General features: G+C 34.7%; 3 protein-coding genes across 3 annotated transcripts; all 3 read left to right on the top strand.

Annotated features, from left to right (window-relative positions):
* Nucleotides 1-915: 915 nt before the first annotated feature.
* EAF01_001971 (uncharacterized protein) lies at nucleotides 916-2,797 on the top strand (the record flags this gene model as incomplete). Its single annotated transcript, XM_038910221.1, has 6 exons — nucleotides 916-1,066; nucleotides 1,126-1,159; nucleotides 1,209-1,375; nucleotides 1,525-1,985; nucleotides 2,045-2,290; nucleotides 2,345-2,797. The coding sequence occupies 6 exons, from the start codon at nucleotides 916-918 to the stop codon at nucleotides 2,795-2,797; spliced, it is 1,512 nt and encodes a 503-aa protein (XP_038775033.1).
* A 2,309-nt stretch (nucleotides 2,798-5,106) lies between these two features.
* EAF01_001970 (uncharacterized protein) lies at nucleotides 5,107-6,736 on the top strand (the record flags this gene model as incomplete). The annotated part of the gene is made up of 3 exons (XM_038910220.1): nucleotides 5,107-5,156; nucleotides 5,236-6,227; nucleotides 6,279-6,736. The coding sequence occupies 3 exons, from the start codon at nucleotides 5,107-5,109 to the stop codon at nucleotides 6,734-6,736; spliced, it is 1,500 nt and encodes a 499-aa protein (XP_038775032.1).
* A 10,175-nt stretch (nucleotides 6,737-16,911) lies between these two features.
* EAF01_001969 (uncharacterized protein) lies at nucleotides 16,912-18,059 on the top strand (the record flags this gene model as incomplete). Its single annotated transcript, XM_038910219.1, has 4 exons — nucleotides 16,912-17,035; nucleotides 17,155-17,387; nucleotides 17,429-17,573; nucleotides 17,620-18,059. 4 exons carry the CDS (start codon nucleotides 16,912-16,914, stop codon nucleotides 18,057-18,059), a joined length of 942 nt encoding a protein of 313 aa, XP_038775031.1.
* Between the last annotated feature and the right edge of the window lie 1,819 nt (nucleotides 18,060-19,878).

Genomic DNA, 19,878 nt, shown 5'->3' with positions numbered 1-19,878 from the left:
ATGACGGAGATCATCACCCAACACACAACCAACATACAAGTAGGTACATACAGCATACCGAGTGCATACGACAGTGACACGATGTACTCAGTGGTACAACTTGGAATATCCCATCAACATCACATACTGGATAATCAGATCATTAGGTGACGAACAAATGTCGGTATCTAACTAGTACCTATCAAACATAGCAGATTTCCTCGTGTGACCCATCATGTCCCAGCGACAAAATCTTCTCATTTTCCAACAGTAATGGTGATAGTTTTTGATACGTCATCTAATTCATTGGTTCCATCACGATCAAATCCAACATTTGATATTTCTGTTCTGCGGGATGGTTGGAAGACTTCTCATCAGATAGATTAAAAGCTTGCATGGCTGTCCGAAAGCTTGGTCATTCGGGGAAACTCAATCCTTCACCGTCGAATGAAGATGACGGGAATTCATCCAATACCGGATAAGCCCTCGTCTTCTAACAGGAACGGACATTGCCGTCGTAAAAAAAATCAAAAAAATCGCGGGGTCTCCACGAATCCATATCCACCCTATCAAGATCCTCGTGTTGGTAGCTCAACATGGGAATGACTAGGTACCACCTACCTTTTTTCCCTCCTCGTGGGTACGAATGTGACGTTGTAAAATGGGGGTTGCTTTTTCCGCACTCAGGAAATAAAATGAACATGTCCTCGCATTTTTTTCCCTCTCTCATTTCACAAAGTGTTTCTACCTTGTGACACTTTGAATTGCAAGTGAATTTATGCCACGCTGAGCCAATCACTGTCTGTTGATTGATGCAGTGTAGTCGAAAGGAGCCGCAGCACAACAGGAGACACAACTGAAAACCCTCCCCCCCAAAAAGACGTTTATTTTGCATCACAGGAGTTCCAACTTCTTTTGGTATCACAACACATCAAGATGGATACTTTCGAAAAACCGGAAACCGCTCAACTCGAAGCTGCTCGAGAACCACCTTCGGCTCAAAATGGCTATCAAGGAGATGCTGCGGCAGAGAAGAGACTCGTGCGAAAGTTGGATAGACATCTTATTCCATTGGTGTTCGTATTGTGTAAGTGACATTTATAGAGTTTGTTCACAGAGTTTTACAACTGTTACTGATTTGTATAGACCTTCTATCATATCTTGATCGATCAAATATTGGGTATGTGCTTGTCATTCAGAGATGTGTCATATTTCTAACATTCAATCAGCAATGCCAAAACTGCCGGCATGTCAAAAGACCTCGGGATATCTAGCAGCGATTACGAATGGTTATTGACAATCTTCTACATCTCATACATTGTATTCGAGTGGTTTGCTTTGATGTGGAAGGTTCTTCCTCCACATGTGTGGGCTTGTTTTTGTGTGGTTGGATGGGGTAAGTTTCTCCACTTCACTGCTAGAACCTTATCACCCTTGAGGTGCTTCATTGTTTGAACAGTCTTTACTTCAAACGCACTGAAGGATAATCATTCTATGCCAAGGGGCTTCTGAAATAAATACAATGACTGACCGTGAACACAACAGGTACCGTCGCCACTCTTCAATCAGCCACCCAATCATGGTCTGGTATGATGGCAGCTAGATTTTTCCTCGGATTCTTCGAAGCCGGTTATGGCCCCGGTCTTCCATACCTTCTTTCTTTCTTCTACTTGCGTCACGAAATCGGTATACGAATCGGAATCTTCCTTAGTGCTGCACCCTTGGCAACATGCTTCGCAGGTGCACTGGCATACGGAATTACTAGCGGACATGCCGCGATTGCAAATTGGCGTCTTCTATTTTTGGTTGAAGGTTTGCCATGTGTAGCTGCCGGGATCGTGACATTTTTTGTCCTCCCCGATAGTCCAGAAAAGGCACGCTTTCTAAACGAAGAAGAGAGAGGGGTGGCTAGAGCACGAGGCGTAAGACAAGTAGGCGCCGAGGAAGAACATCGTGTTGGAGGTGTTAAATGGGCTGATGTTGCTGCCGCTCTTGTGGATCCAAAGGTATGTTTCATCTTACGTGTATGTCTGAGGCGTCAAAACTCTAATAATTTCATCGCTAGAATTGGCTCACAGCCTTGATGTACTTCTCGTGCAATGTATCCTTTAGCTCCCTACCCGTATTCCTCCCCACTATTCTTAACGAGATGGGATTTTCATCCATCAGCGCCCAGGGTTTATCGGCACCCCCATATTTTCTCGCGTTCCTCGTCGTCATCCTCTCAACCTACATTGCTGATCGCACTCAACAACGTGGTCTGGTAATTATGACCCTCTCGATTATTGGTGCCATCGGATATATCTTATTGGTAAATCTTGCATCCCACACACGATACAGGTAGAGTCTCAACTAACATCCCTAGGCCACCACCTCCACAACCGGGCCCCGCTACACAGGTGTTTTCTTCGCCGCCGCAGGAATCTTCCCCGCTATCGCCAATATTCTCCCTTGGGTCCTCAACAATCAAGGCTCAGACACCAAGCGCGGTACGGGAATCGCACTCCTCAATGTGGTGGGTCAATGTGGTCCGCTTCTTGGAACGAGAATGTATCCTTCGGAGGATGGTCCATATTACCGCAAGGGCATGTGGGTGTGCACTGCATTTATGATGTTGAATGGCATTTTGGCACTGGCGTTGAGAACACTATTGAATTGGGAGAATAAGAGACTGGACGAGAAGTATGGAGTGGTGGGTAGAAGGGATGCGAAGGGTAATGTGGTGGGTGAGAAAGAGGCTGAGGAGAAATTGGGAGAGAAACCATATGCGGAGGCGGGAGATGAGAATGATGGTCCTAGATTTCGATATGTGTTGTGATGTGGTTTTGGAGAGTTGGGGGTGGGGCGGGGGAGATGGAGATGGAGAAGACTCGAAGAGGATGAGAGATGAAGTGATATGAAAATGGATCTCTATCTCTGGTGATATCAAGAGATTTAGTCTGTTATGATTATATCAGATGACCATAACTCAACATCTACAAAAAATTTAATCTAAAATATAAATACATGAAGAAGAAACAAGCTTCCAACTAAATATCTTGGCCCGCTTGGCTTTCTCGGCGGTATGAAATGTGTTGTGGTTTGAGCGGGCTTGTCTGTCAGCCAACCAGCCTTGATGAATCCACTGCTTTTTATGAATCGATAAGATTCTATAGATTGGATGTTTTATGGATTGCATAATTCATGGATTGTGGTTCGATATTTGAAAACTAGGTATATTTGCGGTTTGTGAATATCGTTTGCGAGGAGTAGGTGGGTAGGTATTATATCTCATTCTTCACGTAATCTTCTTTTCCTCTTTCTGCTTTGCTTTACTTTTACTAAAAGAAAGGAATAGATAAATAAGTAGATGGGAAATTAGTTTCGATATCCAATACAAGTAGGTCGTTATTTACTGGCCTTGAGAATTCGTAAGAGATAGGTTCGGGGGGGTGATTTTGCTTCTGCTTCTACGAGTGGGTTTGAATGTGAGGGGGTTTCTTGTACTCTGTAGGTAGCTCTTTGTTGTTGTGTTGTTTTTGTGATGTGTAGGATCGGTTTGGAGGTAGGTGGGTGGGTGGTTGGTTGTTTTATGCATGGATGGGGTTGTATCGTTGAGGTAGTGAGGATCTAGTATTATGGATTCGAAATTTGGTGGATGATGGTGTTTGTGGTGGTTAGTATATTGATATATTGATATATTGATATCTTTTTGGGGGGGGGGGGGTGTTCGGATATCGAGATTGGGAATTAATTGATATTCTACTTGGTTTTATCTGAATCTCAACCTCACACCCGCACGACAATTTTCTATACCCATCCCCATCCCACACATCATGGATGTAAGATTAGATATTATGGTATTCGTGAAGAAGATTCTTTGATTCAATTTTGGGCCTGGTTTTTTACAGCTGTTTGTCGGGTTTAACAATTACATTAAAAACAGTCATTTTACTCTATTTATAATAATAAAATAGAAATATTTAAAATCATTAAAATCAATCAGAATTTTCTAAATATCTTTATGATATAAGTTAATAAAGAATTCAATCTTAATAATAATTATATAGGAATATTATTATTATAAGATTGAATTAAGATTAAAGAAAAGTTTTTAATTTTTATTTATCTTATTAATGGACTTTAATATTTTTAATTTATATTAACGTTTTATATGAATTATATAATCAATAAAAATTAGAAAAATAAATCCTTAAATTTTTATTAAATTTCGAATTAAGATAAATAGATTAATATTGATTTCTTTTATTATTAATAAGATCAATATAAGAAAATCTATAGGTGAATTGTGTGAATTTTAATGTGATTTTGATGTTCGACGAACAGCTGTACTTTATTATTAGTACTATACACTTTTAAATATAAGAGCTTGAGGGAGTGGTGACACGACACGACACGATGGGTGGGTGGATTGTTGATGTATAAATATTTGTTTGTTTATTCATTCATCGCTTTGAGATTTTATATTTTCTGGTTTTCGAAACTTGGAGATGTATATTGACATTTACATTTACATCTATATACTAACCTGATAGCTACGCATCTACAGACAAGAGAAATTCTCCCAGGTTAAAAAGAGAAACTCGTGAACTTTTACTCATGAACCCACCCCACTTACAAGGCCCTTTCGACTCCCTCGTAACCTTTCGTTCACCACGCAACGACACAACGACGCCGCACCACGAACATCCAATAGTGTCGCGAATCTTTGCCTCCAACGGTGTCGGGCGGGGATGGGTGGGGGAAGAAGAAGGCATTTGCTCTGTGTTCGTTTATGAGTCGAGTACCGGTAGCTTTGATTTTTTCGATGACGGCGCTTTTATATACCTAGTTTTTGATCTTGTATAAATAACATCCTTTACTTAGATAAAAGTAAGATGATCGTTTCTCTCGATACAATATAGATACTCTTAATTAGGAGACATTTTATTGAATTTCAATCTTGTTTTGCGAAGTCATATATATATACACCTAGGTAATTAGGCCATTCATTCAATACATGGAAACTCTTCTCGAAGCTAATTTTGAACACAGTTTCACCAATCCCTGGAACACCACCCTCAAGCTCTAATAAGCTCCGATACGAAACCTTGCAAATATTTTCCAACGTAAACAAACAAAACCAAAATGCGATCATTCACCATTGTCAATTCTCACACTCAGATGCATAGCGAAAGGTAGATTGCCATTTCATTCCTCCATTCCTACTATATAAATAATGCCTCGAGACTCAATGACCAATCCATTTCATCCCAGATTCCTACGTGCGCTCTTCCCGCAACAATTCCCCGCAGGTCCAACTTTCAAATCCTCAACTCAAGGCCATCGAAATAAACGCATGAAGTATGTCCACGAACCTTCGCACGAAGAAGAAATCATCGAAACGTATGATAGTATTGAAGGAGAAGATGCGGAGGAGAGAGAAGAGGATGAGAATCAATTACGTTTGGAACATAAATCGTGTGCGAAAGCGATGATGAGGAGGAAGATGGCGGAACGGGTGACGATTGATCCGGATGGAGATTTGCTGTTGATTTTGAATGAGCGGAGGAAGAATAGTGTTTCGAAGCGGAAGATGGGAGGGATGGAAATGGTGACGACGACGGTGGATGATTCGGGGATTGGGGATGAGATTGCCGGGGAGGGGGAAGTGGGTGTTTTGGAAACGGTCGAGGAAGATGCGGATGGGAATGTGAATGTGAGCGAGGTTGTGGACAAGGAAAAGGATAAAAGCAAAAAGGAATTGAAGGAAATCCATATGTTGGTTTCGTCAAAACATATGGTTCTCGTTTCGCCGGTTTTCAAAGCAATGCTTCAATGGAGTAATTTCAAAGAAGGATATGCGATGAAAGCACATGGGAAAGTCGAAGTTCCCCTCCCCGATGATGATCCAGATGCCATGCGCATCCTGGTTGATATCGTTCATTGTCACCATAAAGATGTGCCTCGAAAAGTGAAACTTAGTTTGCTTACGCACCTGGCGATTTTGGTGGATAAATATCGTTTACATGAAGCGGTGCAGATATATTCCGATATGTGGATTTCCCAGGCGAAAAAGAAATTTCCATCGAGTATGGCAGAGGATGGAATTGAAGTGTGTTTGCAATGGCTTTGTATTTCATGGGTTTTTGAAAAGGCGAGGGATTTTACGTCTTTGACGAGGATTTTTCAACAGGAGAGCACGACGAGTTTGGCAGAGATGATTAGGGAGTCGAATTGGGATATTCCGGTGCCCAGTTCTGTTATTGGTTTGTTACGCCGATGGAGAGTTGAAGATTTGACGGCTAATTAAATTCTAGAAAATATCGAACAAGATCGAATCCGAGCCCTCGATGAAGCAATCTCTGCACTTAGAGACACGATCGAAAATTACCAAACCTCTACTCTCGTATGTCGCGGTCGTCCTTCCCATTTGTCCGCCGAGCAAATCCCTCAACATAATAAACAATGCGATGCGATGGTTTTAGGAATGTTGATTAAAGAAGCGATTTATCATAATCTTTATCCACTACCAGACGCTCCTTATACGGGCCATTCTTTCATTAGTATTTATGATAGTTTTCAAAATTTTGAAATCACCAATGCGTGTGAAGTGGTTAAATTGTGTGGTGGGAGTGGAGGTGGGGGAAAGAGAGAGAAGGAGGAGTTGGATATTCATGCGTTTGGGAATGGATTGATGGATCTTTTGGAGCCGGTAGAGGAAAGTTTAAGTGGGTTGGATATGGGTGGGTTTAAGGTTTCGTTGGGATTGGTTTAGGGCTTTATTTGAGGGTGCATTTGAGTTTTCTTTTCGGGAACTTGTATTTGGGAATTTCGAGGAAAGGGTTGGAGTGCATTGGAGTGAGTTGGGTTGTGTTCAATTGGATAGTGAAGGTTTGTTTATACTGAGTTGATGGATGGTGTTAAAAGTATTGCCTAGGGTTGGGTGGTGTGACGAACCTAACAAACGTTTAAAGATCAACCTCAGAATTAAAAGCTACAGAACTAAAGAGAGTGTGCTACAAAGCTATATATACAATTAGCTCGAAGTTTAGTATTGTACTAGTTCAATTGAATATAATCATATATATATTGTAACACTACCCCTCCCTTTTAAAGAATTTATTTCAAACTTATTTTAAATAAATAACTTAAATATAAAATATAATCAATAAAACTCTTTTTTATTATTATTATTATCATTTTCTTTATTAATTTTTTATAAAGTATTTTAAGAGGTTAAATATATTATTATTAAATAAAAAGCATTAGTAAAAGTTTATATCTTTTAAATAATCTTCAAAATATTAATTATTGATTATTTTATTTAAATCCTTATTATTATTGTTATTGTAGAAGTTAATAAAAATAAATATAATAATTAGAATAAATTTTTTTCAATTTTAAATGTTTTAATATAAACTAAATAATAGATTTGTATTTAATGGAAAGTACTTTTATATTGAATATATTTGTTTTCTTTATACAGTTGAGTTTTTTTAATAGAGGAGAACTGTTACGACGGCATCCAACATACCGCATCACATGATCAGGAAGTCACGGGATTAGGGACTCCCACTGGATCCCACTGCTCCCACCCAATGGGATATAATGGGATCAATGGGACAACAGAGAACGAAGATCTATATAAGAGAATAGGTTTCATTATAATGTAGAGCTTCGTACTTAAGAACAATTATTAGTTTCATTATTATAATTACAAGAATTACAATCAATTACAACCTTATTAAATTCCTACTTAAAGTTTAATCTAAATCATCTTGAAAGAACTCTAGACACTTTTACATAACCCTAGAGGCAGCTCCCGTAATAAGAACTTAGATATTTTAGTATAAAGTAGGATTAGAGTATAATTAGTTTTGTTTAAAAAAATATTAAAGATATTAAGGATATTAAGATTATTAATATTTATTAAATTGTAATTTTAAGAATGGAATAGATTTTGTAATAAATATAAAACTTTAAATTTATTTATTATATATATAATTAATTGTTATATAATCTGAATAAAGTTAGAATATAAGTAGGGTAATAAAATTTATTAAAAAAAACGATTTTTAAGAATAATATTGAATTTATTATAAAAGGTTAAGATTTTATTTGAATTGAGTTAATTCTAATCTTTTGTTTTATAAAGAATTCTTTTAAATTTATAATATAAGTATATAGAGAATTGATTTTTTATTTAAGATTAAATAACTTATTTTTATATTTTTATTTAAATTGTTGTAAATATATATAAGTTGATTTAGGATTGTTGTATAATTTAAAGGAATGTTTTAATTAAGAGAAGAAAGTTAAGGTAATATTATAGTTTATATAACGTAGTTTATCAATGCATACACCATATCAGTACGTACACCACTTTTACCTCAATTTACACTTTCAAACTTATATTATTCAATAACAATTGAATTAATTAATTAAAACTATTCAGAATCTAACAATCTAGAATCTATTATATTATTTTAACAGATTCTTATATTATAATCTGTCTTTTCATATTTATTATAATATCGAATAGAAGATGCTTCCCTATTAGATTTACTCTCTTTTTAATGTTCATTGTGTTGAATCTGAATATCAACCTTTTATTAAAATAATATATTAAGAGCTTTTTATTCAATAAGTACTTCTCCTTAATATAATTAGGTTTTTTTTGTATATTGATATTTATTTAATATCTTATTTGCTATTTAAAGTATATAAATCTTTATATTTAAAAGTATATTTTTATAAGCTAATTGCTTTGTATTTTTAATTAGAACTAATACAATTTTAAATATAGATATAGATGAACTTAATTGATAATAAGTTATTTAAGATTTAATTAATGTTGATTAAAAAAGAGCTTTAATTGGGTTGTAAGGGGTTTAAAAGATTTATTGATTTAGATTGAAAAAGGGGAGGGTAGGTATACAAATTCGAATATCTAATTTCAAGAATATAGCTTCAGAATTAAATAGGATTAAATTTATTCTTTGGAATTCTAATTTCATATTCTGAGAGATAATTAATTTCTTGTATGTAACTTTAAAAACTATAAAGAATTCAATCTTTAAAATATGATTGATATATATCTTGATAAATTTATTAATTTGATTACTATATAAACGTTTTAGATTATTAAAATAGCTAATATTAAATGGTTAAATTAAATAATTTAAATATAATAATAAACATAAATATATAATATCATTCTCCTTATAATATACTTGAAAAGCTATTGATTTATAGTTTTTATATTTATCTAATATTAATATTTGATATTTGCTTTTTCTTCGATTCTTAATATACTTGTTGAAGTATTTCAATTATTTTAAATCTATTTCATTGTTTATTCATCCATTAGATGTAGACTTAATAGCTTAGTCTATAGGAAGATTGATTTCAATATATTAATTGAAAAAATAAATCTGTTTTTGAACTATTAGAAATAAGAGAATAATTTCATCCTCTCTATTCTTATATATTATTATTATAGTTTATTCTCAATTGCCTAATTATACTAATTTACTTCTACTATGTTTTTTAGTATTAATAACAATCATTACTACACATATAATTCTTATTATAAAGTCTGTTTCATTGAAATTATAAAAATCTCTGTTCAAAATATTATATTTTGTTTGTATATTCGTAATTAGTTGAAACTATTTTTTAAAGAGCTTAGAATCCTTGTAAAAAGCTCTTTAAAAGTTATAAACATAACTAAAATATATCTTTAATTCTTTATATTATTTTACAAATCAATACACCCAGAGCTTTTCAATAGCTTTTCCTTCTTTCGATTCGAAAATATGATTTATTATATCTTCTACCCCTTTAAATTTAAAAAGAAAACCTCTCGAATCTATATCAAGAATATATAAAATAATTATTTATTCTTCTATTTTAATAAATTTCAGATTCCATAATTAAAATTCAATCATAAAAATTATTCCATTCATTCTTCAAATAAATATTTTATATATGATATTATATAGCTTAACAGCCTTCTAAATCGAAAGTTTTTTATCTTTTTTGATAGCTTTAATAGCTAAGAGTATTCTCCCTTTTTTATTATTCGATTACATAATAAATAATTGATAAATTATATATTGAAATTGAAGAGTGTAAATTGAAGTAAAAGTAGTACACGTACTGATATAATACACGTACTGATAAACTATGTTATAAGATTTGAGATTGAAATAAATATAATAAAATTGAGTAGTAAAATTATTGATTATAGTATTGTTTATTTGTAGTTTTATTTGAATTAAGAATAATTATATATCAAATCTTTGAGAGTCATTATTGAACTTTTTGAGATTAAAAAGAAAGGGTTTTAATTAAGAAGATATTTGAGTAATAAAAGAATACTTAAGGATTAGAAAGTATAAGAATAAGATTTCATTTGATTAATAAATCATTTTATTATAAAATTTTATAATTATAAGATTTATTGAATTATAATTTATAACTAAGAAATTAAGGGTAAGAAAAGAAATAACATTTTTGAATAGTATTAAAAAGATTTGTATATAAGCGAGAAAGTAGAAATAATATATTTAAATAGAAATAAGTAGAGTATATATAAAGGTTTTATTTATAAATATATATTAATATTATTCTATTTCTTATTTGAAAAAGCTTTTAATAATGTAATGAACTTAACAAACATTTAAAAATCAATTTTAGAATTAAAAGCTACAGAATTAAAGAGAGTATACTATAGAGCTATATATGCGATTGGCTTGGAGCTTAGTGTTGTACTAGCCCGATCGGACGCGATCACGTGTATACTGTGACAGGTAGTATATATTTGGATTCGAAAACTTATATACAGATATTCATACATAGCTACATACAGAAAAACACATATACTACGAAGGATATCATTACACATCGATTCACATGGGGATTATTACTTACAAGATTATAAAATATACATATTCTCCCTGCGCTTTTATACTCTAATCTATCGCTTAGTCAGTCTAGTAACGACTTGAGAGACCCTTTAGTATACTAAATAAGAGCTCTTTTTCTACAAATATTAAAATCGATTTCAAATCTTTTTAAAAAGTAATTAAAGTTATAATTTGATTTTTAAGGATAAATATATAAGATTTAATAATTAAAAATGATTAATTAATTTATAAAATATATAAAAGAGATCTTTCTTTAATTAATAAAGTATAAAAGATTTAAAAAGAATTAGAAATTAAAGAAATAATATAAAAGAAAAAGGAAGAAGAAAAGGAGATTAAAAGTTAAAGAATAAATAAATAAAAAGTTAAAAATAAAGAATTAAAAATAAGGAGTTATAAAAAAAAGAAAAAGGAATAAAAAGTAAAGAATAAAAAGTTTAGAAAAAGGAATTAGAAATTGAAAAAGAAGTAGGAAAGAGAATGAATAAAAATATTGAATAAGAAAAAAAATAAAATAAAAAAAGAATTAAAAAGAGAGTTGGAATTTAAAAAAAGAAAGGGTAAAGATTTGAAAAAGGTAAAGAAAGTAAAGAATTGAAAAAAGAAAAGGAAAAGAGAAAGAAAAAAAGAGATTTAAAAATAAGAATTAAAAAAAGGGAAAAAGAATTATAAAAGGAATTAATAAATAAATTTGAATTTTGAAAAGAATTAAAAAAAAAGAAGGAAAAAGATAAAAGAATTAAGTCGGGTACCCTACTTTCGGGCCACCCCCCTTTTGGGCCACTTTTTACACCAAAAATGGAATTTTTAACTTTCTTATTTATGGATAGAATTTACTGAAAATTTATATATATATATAATTTAGATCATTTTTAGCTTACCTTGAAAATTTCAGATTTTTAGAAATTTTCTGTATTGAGATCTAAAGCTTTTAAATATTGATTCTTAAATTTGTATGGGAATTATATTGTTACAACGGATTAGTAACAGGCTGTAGAATCACCAACGTATAGGCTATAATGGTACTATAAGCCTCGGTGATTCAGCTGCAGTATACCGGGGGACGCTAGGCACCCAGGAGAGCCTCAGGCACGTATATAGTATTAGTCATAGTATACCCTAGAAACATAGGACATAGTTCCCAGGACAATAGGTCCTAGGAAAGACAGAACACAGTAAGCAAGAAGGCTTCACTAGGATTAGTAATGTCCCAGGGGATTAGCCCCAGGACAAAAGAATAAGCTAGGACACCAAGAGTCACGGGATTAGTGTCCCGTGATGGACAGCTCAGGAACGACAGCGCTCCAGGAGCGCCCGGCTGTCCCAGCTGTCCAAGTAGGACGAAGATCTATATAAGGGAATGGGTTTCATTACAATGTAGAGCTTCGTGCTCAAGATCAATCATTAGTTTCATACTATAGTTACGAGAATTGCAACCAGTTACAACCTTATTGAATTCCTACTTGAAGTCTAGTCTAAACCACCTCGAGAGATCTCTAGACACTTCCACGTGACCCTAGAGGCAGCTCCCGTAACATATATATAAATTTGAAACTTTTATAAAATCCTTAATAACTTTTTATTAAAAATTATTAAAAATAAATTATAAAATTTTATTATAAATTTATAGCATATCTATTTTGAAGGATTCAAAAAAAAAAGAAAATTTCCTATAAATAGATACTTAAAAGAATACCCTCAAAATTACAGGGATTATTTATACTATTCTAAACTCATTGTATACTATATCTCTATATCTATTAATTTTTTTTAATTTTTTTATAATTTCTATATAGATTTAAGTTCAAAACTTTCAAAAAGATATATAGTTTTCTTTTAATGGTTGTTATTAAAAAGTTATTAAAGATTTTATAAAAGTTTCAAATTTGTATGTAATTCTTATATAAATTTAAAAATCGATATTTTAAAGCTTTAGATCTCAATACAGAAAATTCCCAAAATTTTCAAATTTTCAAAATAAGCTTAAAATGGCTTAAATTATTTATATTCAAATTTTTATTAAATTAGATTATATATTGATAGAGATATTAATAGGCTAAAAAAGCGATTTTTGGTATAAAAGAGTGGCCCAAAACAGGGGTGGCCCGAAAGTAGGGTACCCGACTTAATAAGAAGAATGAATTGGAAAAATGAACAAAGAAAATAAATAAGTAGAGTGAATGAGAAGTGGGAGTTGGAATTCGAGGACTGAAAGAGGGAATAGGAGTAGGAATAGAAAAGTAAGAGTAGGAATAGGAGTGGGAGAAGAATTGGAAATAGGAGAAGGAAAGGGGAGAGAACAAATGAGATTTGGGTTTAAAATAATAGAGAAAGGGTGAAAAGAGTAAATGAAGGTGGTAAATAAGAATAATGATTAACAAACTTCAAAGGAATTTAAAAAGGGAATTTAAATTTTTTTTTTTTAAAGATATTCAGATAGTGATTTAAGAAAGGGGGATTGGGGAAAGGATGCATAAGAAAGGGATAAAAAAGGTGGTTTTGATAATTAGATAGGTGGATTGAATATTAAAAGAGTATAAAAATGGAAATGAATGGTAGAGTAGGGAGAGATGGTTAATAGGGTGATTGAATGAGGTTGGGCTTATGAGAAAGAGTGGAGAGGGGATGGAAAGGATGAATAGAGCTGGGAGGATGGATAGAATACCTAAGAGCGAGAAGAGTGAATAAGAATAGAGAGAATAAATGTAAGTGAATACGGAGGTTGGATAAGACAGAGGGTATAGGGAGCAGGAGAAAAAGAAAAAAAGGGGGCTAGGAAAGGAGAGAAAGGGGGTGTTACGAGAATAGATGAATGGATAACGAACAATGAGATTTATGGTGGTTTAGAAAGATTCAGATAGGAAGCTCGAATGGGAATTAGGGTTAGAATTTCAAAGGAGAATTTGAAGATAGATATTAAAGAGAAACTAGAGAGGAAGTATTCGATAGTTTGGTTGGAGATGGATTGAGTGATAAGATGGGTGGGTAGGGTAGATAGAGTAGTTGAAGATGGAAAGGATAAATTAGAAAAATGAATATCAAGAGCGGATAGGAAGGGTAAATGAGGAGTTGGAAGAGGGAAAGAGAGGGAAAAATGATTAAAAAGGTTAATAAGAAATAGGGGTTGGGAGGTAGGAGTAGAAGATGAATTGGGAGAAGGAAAAGGGAGAGATTGAAAGGGTAAGTAGGGTGATTAATGACAATAAGAGTTAGTAAATAAGAAGAGTGAATTCCTGATATTTGGATTAAGGCAGGAGATTGGGTTTATAAAAATGGGGTCTGGAAATCAGGATTGGGAAATAGGGGTTGAAAGGGGGAGTCTAGGGAGGAGAGGGGGAATAAGGATGGAGAAAGTGAATAAGGAGGGGTGAATGAGGATAGTGATATTGAAATCAGAGTTGTAAAGAAGGTTTTTTCATAGAAGTTGAGCTATGTTTCATTAGACTTAGCTCCCCCTGCTACTATCATTTTTTATAAATCATTAATTTCAATATAATATATCTTCTCATAATCACCTTCTTTCAAGAAATTAGAATTAGATCGATTGTTTCAAAATTCATATATAAGATTAAGAGTCTTTTTATAGTAAGATATCATAGATTTGACTATATAACGAGTTAAATAGTATATCTTTAGAGGCTGTAAATGTAAGTACTGATTATATGCTATCTATATGATCATTAAGTGATTAACCATATTCGAGTAAAATTATCCATTCAGTGGTTTGACTTAACCGTCACGCCGCAAATACAACCCTGGCAGGAACAGAAACCCTTTAGAATCATCTCTTAGTATTTTTCTGGGTGTCAAATAAGTTCTCGAACTATTCTTTTCTTCCACTTAGTTGAGATCCTCGTCGTTTGCTTAGAGAATAAAATAGAAGCTCATTTATTGTCATTCCTTCGAATTGATTGCTACGAACGATGATGTTCATCTATTCATAGGGAAGCTAGTGTAAGCTACAAAGATATAGAATCAGTCAAAGTCGACCTTTATGCCTGTCGCGAATTCATACATGGTCAGGTGTCAGATCACACAGGAGATCTTCAGATCTTAGATCTGTTTATGCAGCACGCTAAATAACCTTAAAATTAGAACTGGTTTACAGGGAAGAAATAGATCAAAGGGACTTCCTTCCGTAGAATTAGTCGGCAAGTGGGGTGTCAAAATTCTCTTTCGCATTACCTTTTTAAACAAATACAACTGATTGCCCACTCGTAAAACCAACATGCCTTGTCCTCTCCATCTAACGGGCAATAGTAGAGAAGCGTTGGTACTAGACTATGTGTAGTAGGTGAGAACTTCGAGCTCGGTAAGAATATCTTTCAAACCCCTGTGTACGATCTGCGCTAATAAGGGAAGCCTTCTGAAGGATCATATGGCCATACGAAAATAACCGAGTCGTGTGCGGGGTTGGTGGGGTAGATTTCAGGGGTAATTTTTAATGTGACATGATGACTACTGGTCATTAACTAGATCTAGTTGTCTAGATTGAATTGTGGATATTCAGGTATAAAAAATTGTACCGTAGCAATGCAGTCATATCTTCTTTGCCTATAGATCGACAGAATATTTATTTGAGGCAAATTTAAAGGCATGCCAATTCCTGTTCGATCGTGGGCGTTAAAATTGAGCTTGATGAATATCATCCCCCACCGTGAAATGTTGGGATTAGTGGCTGGAAAACTTCATGTGAGACTACGATCAAAGTAGGCTGTGCGAAGATTATCTGTACTCGTAAACTAATCTACAGATTATTCACCGAATATCCTACATGCTTTATGGATGATTTGTTAGACAACTAATACGTTCCACAAATTTTCTACAGATTATTTTTAGAAAAATTATGGATTATCTCTCAAGGCCATTAGCCACCCCGCGGAGGATACCCGTTGCCAAGCCCAAGAGACAGTGTTTTGATTGCAGATTTTGAAATCATTTCAAAACCAACTTCCATTGAAGTGCGGTTGCTGAGAGTTGGGAATGGTGCTACCAACTCCTTTCAGTCATTTTCGATGTTTATTTCAATTTTTGATATTGTTTTGTTTTTTCATGAGGCAGGGTCCATGCCCTACTATTCTTCAATAAATATTGGCATTTCCATCTCCATAATTAAATCTTTCTTATTCATAGGCAGTGAAACTCGGAGATTAGCTTCTTCCTTACTATCAATCTTATTGAATGGACCTTTATATCAGCTTTAGCCAGACTATCATCGATCAGTATCTCTCTTTCCAATCCATTTTGATTCTTGAAGAATGTTATGAACTAGATTTCAAGTTGAAACTTTCTTCTACAGAAAAGCGTTTGAAAAAAAAGGCTGTGTTGTATGCAAGGAGATTACGAGTAGTCGAAGGACTAGATGAGGTAGGTGTCAAAAATGTCAAGCTGGTCAAACCAGCTGAGATTTCGTATCGTACCCTATTGAGATTTTCTTGCATTTTATCTACCCCTAACTAGCGTCATAATCCTACCATAGAAAAACTTTAATACTCCATGCTAATTCATGATGGTTTTCTGAATCCCATGCACACGATCCTCAATTGCCTATCAAGCACGTTGAAGCTTCGGAGCATAAGCCTCCGTCCTGTAATCTCTCAAGGTTCTCATTCAATCAAGCAGCCAAGCTAGAATAGACGTCATTGATCGATCTTCAGGTGCATATGCTGAGGCGAAATGCAAAGTTAACCGATCTTCTAGAGATTATCTTGCCGAATTCTGAGTATTCAATTACCTCAAATCTATTACACTCGCTTTACAGGGAGAGCTGAATAGTCCAAAAAGTGCTACGTGCATACTTCGGCTCTCCTACCTGGCGATGTTGTACTGTAGATCATTTTCTGGTCCCTGATCTCTTGCTACATGTAATACTTTTTGAGTGTCCTATGTAGTGAGATGAGCTCCTCAGCTATAAAGTATGGCATATAATATGTACAGTATCAACAATTCACTCGCATTTAATCTCTTCATCACCATTACTTTCTAAACCATAAGTGAACATCGATTTCATCACTTCAAGATGGCAACACCTCGAACTCTTGCACAGCAATTTGAGCTTCTCACCAAGCCACCTCCCATTGCCAAAATTCCCGCAACCGTCTCAGTCAGTTTCAACACCGTAGCAATGTGGCTAAATGCCAATTGTGCGGGCAAGAGAACCGACATGTGTCTGGATGATCAACACCTTTCCAGCGGCACATCATCGCAAATGATCAATTAGATAATGCCGGTTGTGCTTTGTAACATATTCCGATTGGCGTAGTGTTCACCCTCATGGATGGCAGAAACAGTAATGAGCAAGTAGGCAACCTCGAAAGTGGTGGTCACTGTATTGATTTAGTCGGTACTGGAAAGACAGAAACATGTCACTTTGCTAACATTGGTATGAATGATACTACATCCAACTTCTTCTGGCGAAGAGTTGATCTCAATATGGGTGCGATAGAGATATTTGCCGATCCCAATTTGGCGGGAATCGCGCAACGATATGGCTTAGTGAATGGGAACCTGGAAGACTTCAATCGCTGAAGAGTTAGGGAATCGACAGTCTTGCTAGCTCTCTACGCTGGCGCACTTTGTCGGATCGTCAGTATGCTTCATTGTATAATACTTGGGACGGGACTGGTGACGCTTATAACAACATCAAGGGCTGGGGTAACATCAAAGAAATCGCAAATTTGAGTGATGTCAAATTAAATGACGTTATAATCCTTCAAATAGGAAATAGCCGTCCCCAAGAAGGAAATTATTGTACCATTCAATATTTCAGCAAGTAATGCCGACAGTCAAACAAACCTCACGGACGAGTCTTCAGGAATCAACAAATCTGACATTGACCAACTATTGGAGGTTACTCTCGATAACTCCACATCCCAAACTATCACTGTTGAATCATCAGATCAACATGTAGTAGGTGTCGATACATCATTCAGTCAGACCATGTCTGCCGGCGTAGAAGGTGTTGCACCTTCTTCAACGCCTTGGGCTGTGCAGCTTAGTTATTCCTATATAAATACCGCCACCAAGTCCAATTCCGTAACTAAGACTATTATCTTGAATGTCAAGCAAAGTGTTAACAGACCTGCTCGAAGCTATTATAGGGCTACGTTATTGGTGTTACTTGGACAACTTCGTGCTGCTGAGTATGAAACGACGGCGGAGCGCTAGTATTCGGATCCGGTTGTTGGTGGGTTACAGGACGCCTCAAATCAAAATTGGTACAAGAGAGTTGAACCTGTGAGAATGAACGTATCGGGAAGTCTGGCATGTAGAACAGTGACGAGTATGGAGTCGTCACCATGGGACCCGCTTTGACCAGCTCCAGCATCGACAACAACAGCACCAATTGCAGCACCGATTGCAGCATGATCTTGTTGATTACATTGATATTTTCTTTGCTGATGATTGCCTGCCGGATCATCTGCCATTTTATCATTTTCAAGTTGGAATTGTGAGGTCCTGTACCTAGTACCTCACCTCAACGTACTTTCTCTTATCATAGCTTTTTGAATGAAACCATTTACTACAAGAATCTATCTCAGGATTAAAGTGTATAAATTCGTACATTGAGCCCTTTGATTTTGTCTCGCTTGTATTGACATCAAAATTTTCAACATTTAAATTACCCATTCAGTTACTCGAGAATGCCTGCTCATGCCAATTTGAACCATCAGTGACGGCAACCACTTTGAATTCGTATTTTTGACATGTGCTAGTAGAATAATTATCAATCTGTACGACGAAGGATTCTTGTCTTTTTCTTTCTCGTTATCCTTGATTCTTCTTTTGAAATGCTACTACGAGACCTAACAACCAGGCACGCTGAAAGTCAAAGCGCCCGGAGGGAACTTGAAATGATCTTTAGTACTATCAAATTCGTAACTCATTCCTCGTAGTTATAGATAAGCCTGAATTCTATATCTTGATAGAGTATCTATGTATTAGTATAGAAAAATACCGGACCCTATAGAGAGCGATGAATCATTCGCTTAAATCACTAGATTTGTGTTGTTATAAAGTAGTGATTAGTAATATAATAAAGCTACTGTGTGTATCCTCCCTATCTTGAAGGCGATTTGAAGCTCGTTCTTCAAAAGCTTAATAGTCTGAATTTCAGTTTGAACTTTATTCTTCATGAAAGCCCTACAATTAAAATTGTAGAATTTTGGACTCCGAAATATAATAGTCTAGGACATTAATGTAGACATTCATAGATAATTAATATACTAATTTGAGACAATGGATTTATGAGATACGAGAGAGTCACTGAGATTTTCGATCTAATCGGTGCGGAAATCTACGACCGAATCTTTCGCTTAGCCGTATTAGAGTCATACAATCAGCCCTATAGCATTTCTATCTCTCAACCTATTATGAGATGGACTACATATAAGCAAACTCACTACTCCCTCCCATCAACAACAACAAATTCGCTTCTTCAAAACTCAAATACTCTAGAAATATCCTCGATATCACGAACCAATATGGCCGAAAGACACGTTGTCGACCCTGATGGAGATTGCATCTTCCATATACAACAGCTTCCCCAAAGTATCAAAGACAAAGGGCATCAAAATTTCCACAGCAAGATTATAGAACCCGAGAAAAACGACACTGAGACACTCGCAGAGATCTCTAAAATCTCTACCGAGATACAAGAAGTCGAATTCCAGGTATCTTCAAAACACATGAGTCTAGCATCTCCGACCTTCAAAGCCATATTCCTACCAACCGATGGACCAAAAGGAGACAGGAAACAAGAAGCGAAAAACACGATTCATATATCACTTCCTGACGACAATCCGAATATATTTTTAATCCTTGTAAAAATTATTCATTATCACAATGCGCGACTTCCAGAATTAGTCAGTCTATCTACTCTTTTACATTTTGCAATCTTGGTAGAAAAATATCAAATGCACAATGCAGTGAAAATAGTCTCGAATTATTGGATTCATTTGCTGATTGACAGGGTGAAGAGTTTGAA

The sequence above is a fragment of the Botrytis porri genome (assembly GCF_014898465.1).
Source record: "Botrytis porri strain MUCL 3234 chromosome Unknown BPOR_002, whole genome shotgun sequence".
NCBI classification, from domain to species: Eukaryota; Fungi; Ascomycota; class Leotiomycetes; order Helotiales; family Sclerotiniaceae; genus Botrytis; species Botrytis porri.
The sequence above is the reverse complement of the archived record's forward strand: the minus strand, read 5'-3'. Positions and strand labels throughout refer to the sequence as shown.